We start from the raw sequence: 13,829 nt of genomic DNA, 5'->3' as shown, positions 1-13,829 counted from the left end.
TAAAACAGATCCTGCAGCACACTGTGTATAATGAGAGAAAAAAAATGAAATCATGATTTTTCGATTAAAACAGCAACTTTGCAGTGTTTTTTCGTATGTTTTTTATAGTTGTATTTGCGATTTCTTGGTCTCATTTGATAGAATGGAAGACATATTACAGAAATAGAGATGATTTTGATTGGTTTTAGCACTGGAAATGGCTTGAAACTGAGCTCAAAGTAGCAGAAATGTTAAATTTTTGCCGATATTCAAGAGTAAACAAACGACATCACACTTCTAATACACGTCAGCTGGTGGGTCTAATATACATTCACAAATATGGTGATGATATTTATACAATTATTACAGTATTGCATAACAGTAAATCTACTATTTTTTTGTGTGAATAAAAATTCATTATGTGAATAAAAAATCAAAATGGAATTTATTTGTAAAGCCTCAAAACATAACTAATGAACAGAGGAAATGTTAGTTTAGTGCCAGGAATGCCTACATTGTTCATTCTGGAGCCTATTTTGAAATTGGAATATTTTGAACTTTGTGTTAAATTGGCCAAATTAACAATTTCCGATCACTTTATTTTGTAGTTGAAACAGTTGACTTGGCGATTTCTTGTGCTCAATCGATAGAATAGAAGTAATACTAGTGAAATAGCTAAGAATTTGGTTGATTGGAATAATGTAATTGGCCTAAAATGGGAGTCAAAGTCGGCAAAATCGCCGATTCGTAAATATCACTGACACATCAAAATTTGCGAGAGCATAATTTCGTCAATTTTCCACCAAATTTCGTACTTTTTGTTTTATTACCTTCACAAAAAGATTCTCTACGATTTCATAACAAAAAAAAAATAAAAAAATTTTTTTTTGAAAATTCTTGGACACTGGTGCGTGACTCCAGATTTGGGCCTTGGACCCTGAAAGGGTTAATATTGTTTATGTCATATTAACCCCTTCAGGGTCCAAGGCCCAAATCTGAAGTGGTGTCCCAGTGTCCAAGAATTAAAAAAAAAAAAAATATTTTTTCTTATGAAATGGTACAGAATCTTTTTGTGAAGGTAATAAAACAAAAAGTATGAAATTTGATGGAAAATTGACGAAATTATGCTCTCGCGAATTTTGATGTGTCAACGATATTTACGAATTGGCAATTTTGCCGACTTTGACTCCCATTTTAGGCCAATTACATTATTTCAGTCAACCAAATTCCTAGCTATTTCACTAGTATTACTTCTATTCTATCGATTGAGCACAAGAAATCGCCAAGTCAACTGTTTCAACTTCAAATTAAAGTGATCGGAAATTGTTAATTTGGCCAATTTAACACAAAGTTCAAAATATTCCAATTTCAAAATAGGGTCCAGAATAAACAATGTAGGCATTCCTGGAACTAAACTAACATTTCCTCTGTTCATAAGTTACATTTTGAGGCTTTACAAATAAATTATTTTAATGCCCACCATTTCCTCTGGGGGGGTCTCATTGTGACTCACGTGGCATCCAGTTGGAGGCTTTTCTCGCCTCTCACCCCCTCCATGTTTTAAATACGGGTACTCCCACCCATTTTGATCCTCGTACTCATACTCTCTCTTGCATTGATCTATCAGTCTGCTCTTCCTCCACTGCACTAGACTTCACCTGGTCTGTTCTACCAGACTTACATGACAGCGATCATTTTCCGATCATTCTTACTTCTCCTTCCTATTCACCACCTTTCCGTAGCCCTCGCTGGCAATTTGATCGGGCAAATTGGGATCTTTACTCACACCTCACTGCTTTTAGTGAGGTTCCTTCTTCATCCTCCATTGATGAGCTCCTACACATCTTCTCGACGTCAGTTTATACCGCAGCTTCTCATTCTATACCCCAAACCTCAGGCAGGCATTCTCAGAAGTGCGTGCCTTGGTGGTCTGTTGTGCTCGTGCAGTACGTTTGAAACGTGCTGCATGGGGCAGGTACCGGTACAATAGAACCGCTGAGAGACTTCTTGATTTTAAGCAGAAGCGTGCGATCGCTCGCCGTGTCATCCGTGAAGCTAAACGCACTTGTTGGCGAGACTATGTTTCCACCATCACCTCTGCTTCTTCTATGAGTGCAGTCTGGAAAAAAGTGAGGAAATTGAGTGGTAAATACTCTCCTGACCCGGCTCCTGTTCTATGGGTCGCTGGTGTTGATGTAGCAAACCCTCTCGACGTTGCCATTGAACTTGGCACACATCTGGTCCGTATTTCCCGAGGGCTCCATCTGTGCCCCTCGTTTCTTTCCTCAAAGTCTGCCAGAGAGTTAGTACCTTTGGATTTTTCTTCTCTCAGAGAAGAACAGTATAATGTGCCTTTTACACTTCAAGTACTGGAGGCAACGCTCTCAGCTTGCCGATCATCGGCAGCTGGGCTTGACGACATTCATATTCGTATGTTACAACATTTACATCGGTCAGCCCTTGTAGTCCTCTTACACCTCTTCAATCTTATTTGGGCACAAGGAGTTCTTCCCCAGCTGTGGAAATCTGCCATTGTTCTCCCTTTCCGCAAACCGGGTACTTCAGGACATGATGCCTCCCACTATCGCCCCATCGCTCTTACTAGTGCAGTTTGCAAAGTGATGGAACGTCTCGTAAATCGACGTTTAATGTGGTATTTAGAGACACACAACAGTCTCTCCGCTAGTCAACATGGCTTTCGTAAGGATCGTTCTACCTTAGACCTCTTACTACGCTTGGATACGTATGTTCGTAATGCCTTTGCGAATAATCACTCAGTTATTGCCATATTTTTTGACCTTGAGAAGGCATATGACACAACTTGGAGGTATAATATTTTGGCCCAGGCCCATTCCTTAGGCCTCCGAGGCAATCTACCATCCTTCCTTAAGAACTTTTTAACTGACAGACATTTCCGTGTTTGAGTCAATAATGTTCTTTCCCCGGACTTCGTCCAAGCTGAAGGTGTCCCTCAGGGATGTGTTTTGAGCACAGCACTTTTTCTCCTTCCTATAAATGATTTGGCCTATGTTCTTCCACCCAATATTTGGTCATCACTCTATGTTGATGACTTCGCTATTGCTTGTGCAGGCGCTGACTGTCATCTTATTGCAGTTTCTCTCCAGCATGCGGTCGACCGTGTTTCCACTTGGGCCACCACGCATGGGTTTAAATTTTCAAGTACCAAAACTCACCAAATTACTTTCACTAGACGCTCTGTTATCTCCAATCATCCTTTGTATCTCTATGGCTCCCGTATCCCCGAACGTGATACAGTCAGGTTTCTAGGCCTTCTCTTTGACTGTCGGTTATCCTGGAAACCTCGCATAACCTCTCTGAAGGCAACTTGTCACAGCTGGCTAAACCTTCTTAACCCTTTGAGGGTCGACAGGCCCTCTCCGAAACTCGTTCTCAGGGTCTGCCAAATTTAAAAAAAAAAAAAACTATTTTCTCTTATGAAAAGATAGAGAATCTTTTCCCGATCATAAAGACACCAAAAGTTTGAAATTTGATAGAAAACTTACGGAATTATGCTCTCGCAAAGTTAGCGGTCTCGGCGATGTTTACGCATCGGCGATTTTGCCCACTTTGAGCCCCATTTTCGGCCAATTTCACTGTACTAGTCGATAAAAAACATGAATATTTCGCTAGAACTCCATTTTTTCTATCGAATGGGTGCAAGAAACCACTCATTTATGAAATTCAACTATCCAGTACAGTGGTCAGAATTTAGCAATTTTGCCAATTTCACACAAATTTCAAAAGATGCCAATTTCCGAATAGGGTCCAGAATAAACAAGAAAGACATTCCTGGCACTAAAATGACATATACTCTAGTCATTAGTCATGTCTCAAGGCCGCTCTTATATTCTTTTGCTTTCCACTTCGAATTTTTATTTTCACAAAAAATATAAGATTTACTGTTATGCAGACTACTGCATTAGTGTAAAAAATGGAATAAATATTATTGGTGCACTTGTGAAAGAATATTAGACTCACCAGTTGACGTGTATTGCACGCTTGGCACGATTTGTTTACTTTTGAAGTTTGGTAAAAATCGAACATTTCTGCTACTTTGAGCTCAATTTCAAGGCACCTTTCTTTGTAAAACCAGTCAAAATCATCTCAATTTCTGTAATATGTCTTCCATTCTATAAAATGAGACCAAGAAAACTAGAATACAACAATAAATACCATACGAAAATACACTGCAAAGTCGCTGATTTATTAAAAAAAAATGGTCAGTTTATTTTTTCTCATTATGCACTGCGTGCTGCAGGATTTTTTTTAGACTGTGCACACTGACCACATAGACCCATTCTTTCATATGAAGGCCTACCAGCTTTCTCCCACTAGATTTGAGGCCGCTAGAATTTATGAGTACTAGTACGTCAAAAACCCCTACGCGTAAGACGTACTAGTACGACGAAAACCCTCAAAGGGTTAATTAAAACCCTTGCTCATCTTTCCTGGGGAGCTGATCGTCGAACTCTGCTTCGCTACATTCAGCCCTCGTTTTATCGAAACTCGATTATGGTGACCAGATTTATTCCGCGGCCTCTCCTGCTACTCTCTCTAGCCTTAACTCTATCCATCACCAAGGATTACGTTTGTGCCTTGGTGCTTTTCGCTCTTCCCCTGTTGAGAGCCTCTATACAGAAGCGAATGTTCCATCCTTGTCTGATCGCCGTGATGCCCATTGCCTTCGCTACTATGTACGCTCTCACGATCTACACAATCCTTCCATTTATAGAATGGTCACCGATATTAGTAGACATTCTTTATTCGTTCGCCGCCCCTGTTTGCTCCGTCCCTGTTCTCTTCACCTACATTCACTCTTGTCTTCCCTTCAGTTACCACCTTTATATGTTCATGTAGCATCTCACTTTTCCCTACCCCCCTGGGAAGTTCCAGCTGTTCGGGTCTGTTCTTTCTCACTCCCTTGCTCGAAAGCTCAACTGCCTACGGTGGCTTCCCGCTCTCTTTTTCTTGATCACTTCCACTCCCATTCTCATGCCACCGCTGTGTACACAGATGGCTCTAAGTCTTCAGACGGCGTCGGATTCACAGCAGTGTTTCCAGACAGCGTCGTGCGGGGACATTTACTATCTTCAGCTAGCATTTTTACTGCTGAACTGTATGCCATTCTTGCAGCACTTATTCGTATCGCATCTATGCCTGTGTCATCATTTGTAGTAGTCTCAGACTCCCTTAGTGCTCTACAGGCTATACGAAAATTTGATACATCTCATCCCCTAGTTCTCCGTGTCCAACTTTGGCTACGCCATATCTCTACCAAACATAAAGATATTGTTTTTTGTTGGGTCCCTGGTCATGTCGACGTACAGGGCAATGAACAGGCAGACACTGCTGCGCGGTCAGCAGTACATGACCTACCAATTTCCTGTCGAGGTGTTCCATTTCTGGACTATTTTGCTGCAATAGCTACCCACCTTCACACCCGTTGGCAACAACGTTGGTCAACTCTGCTCGGTAACAAACTTCATTCTATTAAACCGAGCATAGGTTACTGGCCGTCTTCTTGTCATCAGTGCCGAGGTTGGGAGACCACTCTCTCCCGCCTTCGCATTGGTCACACTCGTCTTACTCATGGGTATCTCATGGAGAGGCACCCTGTTCCTCTCTGTGAGCAGTGTCAAGTTCCAGTATCGATTAGCCACATTCTGTTAGACTGCCCTCTCTATCAACGAGCACGCAGAATTTACCTCCAACGTCGTCTTTGTTCTACTACTCTCTCTTTACCTTCCCTTCTTGCTGATGGACCCTCCTTTAATCCTGACTCTCTCATTGACTTCCTGACAACGACTGATTTACTCCACAAACTCTGATGATACTTTTCGCACTCCCCTCAGCCCTTTCTAGTTCAGTCTCTTGCTGCCCTTTACCCTTTCACCATCCACTGCCCCGCTGTTATCCGTAACCTATTACTCATCCATCTCCCTTTTGCCACCCGATGCGCTCGCTTCCTTCCTGCCCTGCAGCGCTGTATAGTCCTTGTGGCTTAGCGCTTGTTTTTGATTATAATAATAATACAAATAAATTCCATTTTGATTTTTTATTCACACCGAAAAATAGAAGATTTACTGTTATGCAATACTGTAATAATTGTATAAATATCATCACCATATTTGTGAATGCATATTAGACCCACCAGCTGGAGTGTATTAGACGTGTGAGGTCGTTTGTTTACTCTTGAATATCGGCAAAAATTTAACATTTCTGCTACTTTGAGCTCAGTTTCAAGCCATTTCCAGTGCTAAAACCAATCAAAATCATCTCTATTTCTGTAATATGTCTTCTATTCTATCAAATGAGACCAAGAAATCGCAAATACAACTATAAAAAACATACGAAAAAACACTGCAAAGTCGCTGTTTTAATCGAAAAATCATGATTTCAGTTTTTTTCTCTCATACACAGTGTGCTGCAGGATCTGTTTTATGTGTTGCACACATACCACATAGATGTATTCTCTCATATCTAGGCCCAAATGTACCACTCACAGTTTATCAGAGTGAGCTGAGCTCATGACATAGATCTACGGTTTGGACCCTGAACGTAAAGCCGTAGATCTACGGGACGGACCCTGAAAGGGTTAAATGAATTTTGATTGATAAGTAGGCCGTAGAGTTGATAATAGTGTCATATTTAAGCATTTTGTTCTGTCTCCATAATATACTCGCCTCCCTCTCCCCTCCTCGCCGTTTTACATACGCCAACAAGATTCTTCAATAAAGGTAAAAGTGATTTAAATGCTCATTTATCCATTTCATTAGTCATTTTATTTAATTCTCATTTTTGTGTATGTAAAAGTAAAATTAATCTTCAAAAAATACATTTTCTATTAATATTTTTGGGTGTCTGAAACGGATTAATTGAATTTACATTAATTCTTATGGGAAATATTATTTTGATTTTAGGCCGGCCTTCTGGAATGGAGTATGGCCAATAACCGAGGGTCCACTATATAAATAAATGTATAAATTAAAGGATTATGTGGAGTAAAATAAGGGTGGGATGTGAAAAGTGGGTTATAGTAAGTGTTTATGCACTTGGAGAAGAGAGAAGTGTAGAGGAGAGAGAGAGATTTTGGAAGATGCTAAGTGATTGCATGGGAAGTTTTGAACCAAGTGAGAGGGTATACTTGTGGTGGGCGACCAAAATGCTAGTGAGTAAAACTGTTGTGGAGGGAGTAGTAGGCAAGTTTGGGGTGCCAGGGGAAAATGGAAGGCCTTTAATTGAACTGTGTACAGAAAGAGGTTTGTTAATAAGTAATACATATTATAAAAAAAAGAGAATAAGTACACAAGATATGATATAGCACATAATGAAAGTAGTTTGTTAGAGTATGTATTGTTGGGTAAAAGGTTGATGGGTAGACTTCAGGATGTGCATATTTATAGAGGGGCAACGGATGTATCAGATCATTATTTGATTGTCGCTACAGTTCGATTAAGAGGTAGATGGAAGAAAATTAAAATGGTGAAGAGGTGAAAGTTTATAAACCAAGGGAGGAGGCAGTTAGGGTGAGATATAAGCAGCTATTGGGAGAAAAGTGGGCTAATGAGAGTATAGGTAGTGTGGGGGTTAAAGAGGGGTGGGATAGTTTTAAAAAGGTAGTGTTAGAATTTGGAGCACAAATTTGTGGCTATAGGAGGGTGGGTGCAGGAGGATAGAGGGGTGATTGGTGGAATGATGAGCTAAAGGGTGTGATAAAAGACAAAAAGGTTGATTATGAGAGATTTTTACAAAGCAGAAGCGATATAAAAAGGGTGGAGTATATGGAGAGTAAAAGAGAGGTGAAGAGACAGAGGGTGTAGGGGGGGGGGCCTTGTGTATCCTAAAGAGAAACTTTGTGCCCAGTTTTAAGCTACTTTTGGACCTGAAACCAGTTAAAATCATATCTGTTTCAGTAGTATGTCTTGCATAAAAGCAGTCCTAGAAAGCAACTCAGTCACTATTTTAAACCAAGTGCATGGTCAGAATTTTATTTTCTTGTCTTTCATTGCATTTGGCAGTTTTTTTTTACACATTATGCATATTCACTGTGCAGACTCATTTTCTCATATCTAGGTCAAAATTTTTCCACTCATAGCTTATCTGAGTAAGCTGAGCTCATGAGCTAGAACTGTATGAAGGATCTTGACCTCAATGACATACTAGTTCTACTTGACAGACACTGAAAGGGTTAAAGAGATAATGTTAAAAAAAATGAAGTGAAAGAGTGAATGACAATTCCAGGGCATCTATTTGTACAATCAAGGGGTGGTGGTTGAGCTGGAGATTAATCCTAGGATATTTTTTGGTTGTTAATTAAAACTTTGCTGGGGTCTAGATAAAGAAGATTTCTTAACACCACCAATAGGAAGAACACGAGACCATATTTGTAAACTGAGAGGGAGGGGGAAAGAAGATATGTTGAAAGGGTACTATATAGTTGTTCACAGTGATGGAAAAATGGAATGTGTTACAGGAGGTAGTAACTGATGCAACAACTGGAATTAAAAACAACAACAATAGCCTACTTACGAGGATTGATCACCCATGCATTTCATTCTTGCACCATGAGTGATAAACATTTAAGATTTGAAAATTTCCTGGTTTTCTTTAGCCACCATATTACCGGACATATTGTGGCCTTTTTCTAATTTGTGGCTAAAGGTACATTCTTATAGGTTTATATAACATACCCTGACTGACTCTTAACCTGACATAAAATTGTATTAGAGAATTCTCATCTGGCATTAAGCAATTTATACTGAGAGCCACTTTAGGAAATTGACAGAGAAATGAAAATAAGTTGCACCATGAGCATTGCTCTGTTCTTGTGGCTACAAATAATAATGCACACACACTCATGCTCTTTACTTAATTTAAAATTTTGTTAACTTGAGCTAAGGTGTATCTTGAGAAAAGATTACTGTATTTGATGAATTTATGTACAGTAGTTTGATATATTTATGAACAAATTGGAGTTAAACTTCATGTTTTAGGTGTTTCATATTAAGTATCATGAAAGGAAACACAAGGCATGCACTTCTGTGCATCAATAAACTATTAAATCATACTGGATGCTAAGAATGTAGATTTATATTTTATACATATTTTAGAAAGTCTCGGTGAGCCTTTCTGTATCCTTCTTTATATCTTTTCAGGTCAGTTCATGAAGGAATGTAAAGTAAAAAGAGGATTCTAGAAGCAGAAAGACTCACCAAAAGGTTTAAGCATCCTCGAATCTTCACCTGTCGGCAGCTTGAAGCAGTGTATCAGAGCCCCAGTGCTCTGTGTGGTTCATAAGAGCCCTCTTAATCCTTCAATAGTGACTGTGTTTTCTTCCCAGTTTGAACCGATTTATTGAGCGGAAACATTAATGTTACCTTTTTCATCTTGACATTTTAAACTTGGAATGCTGGATCAAGTACTATATATTGAAAACTGCTGTTGCAGCTGAAAATTAATAGCTGCAGATTTGTGTTATGTATATCTTCACACAAGCTATTAGTGTATATTATTACTTCATGTTGTGCATGCCTTGTGTTTCCTTTATTATCTTAATAGGAACATTTTTTAAGGTTGCACATTTTATCAAGATTGAATCTGTTTTGTTTATTTTTAATTTCTACTGTATTGTCTTGCTTGAAAAATAACATACATTTTTTTTTTTCTAGGATGAAGTACCAAAATATTATCAAAAGACACCATTGGCACAAACTCTGGTGGATAAATGCCGAGGCATACCACTTGTGGGTAAGTTTTTTCTTTTAAAACCCCTTGTGCTATGACTCTTAACCCTTAAACTGTCCAAACGTAGATCTACGTTTGTGCACGTAGCACTCCGACCTTAATTTTCTCCATAAACAATGTAAAAAACGTAGATCTACGTTCAGAGCGCTACGCGTGCAAACATAGATCTACGTTTGGACAGTTTAGGGTTAATTACAGTATAGTGAACCCGTGATTTTACATAGTAATGTGGAGAATTGAGTGGCCAGTAATGGTGATTGTAATGGATAGATTTTTGGTGTGATTTTAAATGTTTGTTAGGAACTGGAAGGAATGATCATCTGGGCCACTGTGCTTTAATCATTCATGGCTAGAGTATCACCTGTTGCAAGTTTAGAATGTCAGTTATAGTATACAGTCATAGGAAAGTGAGCACACCTGCTGACAATGATAATGTGATTTGTTAATGGTTATGGGAAACATTCCTAAAGGCCCAGTTTTAAACCAGACCTAATAAATTGAAATATTGCAGGAATAAGAATATTATGAACCACATAGGAAAGCGAAGGTAAGTGCGAAATGTTTAACAGGCTTCTGCCTTGCACATGTATCAAATGACAGTACTTCCCTTTGACACACTGTCCTCAAATATTCTGTGAGTGGTACATTTTGGCATAGACATGAGAGAATGGGTCTGTGTAGTGAGTTTGCACATTGTAAAAAAAAAAAAAAAAAAAAAAAAATGCAACATGTGTTTCCTAGGGTGGTTTTTATGGTTTATTGACTGTTTCTTGGTACCATTTGATAGATTGGAAGATATACTTATGAAATACAGATGATTTTTGTCAATTTCAGACTTAGTAACTTGAAGTAGGGCTCAAGATAGCAGAAATATTCAATTTTTGGCAATTTTGCTGATGAAGGATGGCCCCCAGTCATTTTTATTAGGTCTGCTTCAATTACTTGGACGTCCTAAACCATGACCAATCATTCTTGGTTATACAGTATTATATTATCCAAGAAATAGAATAATGCTTCAATTTTTTTTAATGGATTCAAAATGGAGGACATGTGTTGTAAATGAGATGCCTGGGGATATGATTAATGAATAGAGGAAAGGTTGTTTTAGTGGCTGTAATGCCTACACTGTTTATTTTGGAGTCTATTTTTAAATTTAAATTTGTGTGAAATTGGCCAAATTACCAACTTAGTGCACTTTATAGGGTAGTTCTGATAGTTGAATGGGCAGGGTCTTGTACTCAATCAAGAGTACGGAGGATGTACTAGTGAAATAGCTTGGGATTAAATGGAATTGGCTTGAGTCCTAAAATAGGACTCAAATTGGGTGAAATTGCTGATGCATAAATTGCATCCCAAGTGCATTTCTTGCACCTGCTTGATTCCATGGGCTTAATATCAAGCTTTGCATTTTGTGCATTTTTTTAACACGTCGGCCATTTCCCACCAAGGCAGGGTGACCCATAAAGAGAAAAAAACCAAAAGAAAGAAAAAACTTTCATAGTCATTCAACACTTTCACCATCATCCTTACATAATCGCTGTCTTCGCAGAGGCACTCAGATTTGAAAGTTTAGACGTCCCTCCAAACTGCCAATATCCTAAACCTGCTCCTTAAAAGTGCAAGCATTGTACGTCCCATTTCCCAGACTCAAGTCTGGCTAACCGGTTTCCCTGAAACTTTTCACAAAATATTACCCTGCTCACACTCCAATAGCTCATCAGGTTCCAAAAACCATTCCTCAACATTCACTCCTATCTAACACGCTCACAGACGTTTGCTGGAAGTCCGAGCCCCTTGCCCACAAAACCTCCTTTACCCCCTCCCACCAACCTTTTCGGGGATGACCCCTACCCTGCCTTCCTTCCCCAAAAGATTTATATGCTCTCCAAGTCATTCTACTTTGTTCCAGTCTCTCTAAATGACCAAAGCACCTCAACAGCCCTTCCTCAGCTCTGGCTAATACTTTTAGTAACTCGACACCTCCTCCTAATTTGGACACTGTGAATTCTCTGCACAATATTTACACCACATATTGCCCTTAGACACGACATCTCCACTGCCTCCAGCCACCTCCTCGCTGCAGCATTTACAACTCATCCTTCACACCCTTATACAGCCTTTCCTCACTTAACGATGGAGTTCTGTTCCTAAGGCCACATCGGTAAACGAATTCGTCGTTAAGCAAGGAGCATATTATAATTGTAGTGGGTTTGTGTCAACCAGCTTTGATATTGTTTTAATGTCACCATTGCACCATTTGTAACAGTTTCAGTATATTTTTAAATGTTTATACAGTAGTGTACTGTACATGTATTTAACAGAATAAAGGAAATCAGCTATAATATACATTATTTAGGTATGCATACTGGTCAGAGAGTCTATCGTAAGTCCAAGTTGTTGGTAAACAAGTACTACATTGCTAATTGAGGAGAGGCTGTATATACAGTAGGGCCCTACTTCTACAGCAGGTTAGGTTCCAGTTTACCGCTAATTGAGGAGAGGCTGTATATACAGTAGGGCCCTACTTCTACAGCAGGTTAGGTTCCAGTTTACCGCCGTAAAGTGAAACGCCTTTTTTTCCACTTATAAATTCATATAAGTACTAGATAACAAGTTTACACTAACATATATTAAGTTAGCAGTAGAACTAGGCATTAAAAACAATAAAAAGTAAAATACACATATACTGTAGTACACTTATTACTTATTATTATTATTATATTTTTTTTATTACCACACTGGCCGATTCCCACCAAGGCAGGGTGGCCCGAAAAAGAAAAACTTTCACCGTCATTCACTCCATCACTGTCTTGCCAGAAGGGTGCTTCACACTACAGTTTTTAAACTGCAACATTAACACCCCTCCTTCAGAGTGCAGGCACTGTACTTCCCATATTATTACTTACCTTAAAATATATGTAGTCTTAATGTAGGGTGAGATGAGTAGTATTTATTGTAAGAAATCAGGTGTGGTATGTATGGTAGCCAGCCAAGCTACCATGCAGGTACAGGTATACTTTTTTTTTTTTTTTTTCAACAAGTCGGCCTTCTCCCACCGAGGCAGGGTGACCCAAAAAAGAAAGAAAATCCCCAAAAAGAAAATACTTTAATCATCATTCAACACTTTCACCACACTCACACATTATCACTGTTTTTGCAGAGGTGCTCAGAATACAACAGTTTAAAAGCATATACGTATAAAGATACACAACATATCCCTCCAAACTGCCAGTATCCCAAACCCCTCCTTTAACCCTTTATCGGGCAATGTCTGATATAATGGAATTTCACACTTAACTCCTTTAGAGTGGATAGAGTAACTCAATATAAGATGAATGAGGCCATATAAATGGAATTCTGATGGTTAGTTTCCGAGCAATTGCTAATCTGCAAAAGGCAGTTAAACTCGCCCTTGCCCGACAATGGGAGTATAAATTTGAATGTTGCAAACTTGCAATTGTTAATAAAACACCCAATAACTATTTTTAAAATTTATTATACAAACATACAATATCAAAAACATCAATGGAACTTGTATCAAAACATTTTGTAAGTATTAGAAAAATATAAAAATGAAAGAAATAGCAACAAGGATACATTGCAAAGGGATAAAACTTTCAAGTCCCATATTCCTGAGATTCATGAGGAAGAGCAATCATTGTATATTACTAATTGCTAGAATGGAAGTCTATGAAGCAATTTTTAGCCTTCTTTATGCTTTTGTGTGTTGTCACTGAAATGGATAGTACGTCTAAGTAACCTAAACCTCTTAGACCCCAAGACTTCTGCAACCTGGGGGATCCTAAATGAACCTGCCCAATAGTCTTCTACTGATGGTGATTGAATAATACCCATGAACAACAAAATACTTATGAACCTCATGATCTCTTCAGAATCTGTTGCAAAATTTTTATTTATGTTTTTTTGCTTGGCATACAAATTTGTTTGAAATGCTATGTTATCTACCATGTCTGGAGTAAAGAAATCACAAAAATACTGATATGGAGACCTAATTTGAAGAGGCTTTTCATGTTCATATGCCGGCAAAGGGTTATTTTGGAGGTCAACCTGGGACCACTTAGGTT

The 13,829-nt window shown here is 38.7% G+C and overlaps 1 protein-coding gene across 1 annotated transcript in view; it reads left to right on the top strand.

Annotated features, from left to right (window-relative positions):
- LOC128695046 (uncharacterized) overlaps positions 1 to 13,829 on the top strand; it is a gene marked incomplete in the record, with an annotated part of 159,169 nt that overhangs the window by 84,937 nt on the left and 60,403 nt on the right. The window contains 1 exon segment of the mRNA XM_070091331.1: positions 9,669 to 9,747. Within this exon segment, the coding sequence (XP_069947432.1) occupies positions 9,669 to 9,747 (79 nt within the window).

Source organism: Cherax quadricarinatus, chromosome 35 (genome assembly GCF_038502225.1).
Source record: "Cherax quadricarinatus isolate ZL_2023a chromosome 35, ASM3850222v1, whole genome shotgun sequence".
In the NCBI taxonomy this organism is placed as follows: Eukaryota; Metazoa; Arthropoda; class Malacostraca; order Decapoda; family Parastacidae; genus Cherax; species Cherax quadricarinatus.
This window is presented reverse-complemented; position numbering and strand designations above follow the sequence as displayed.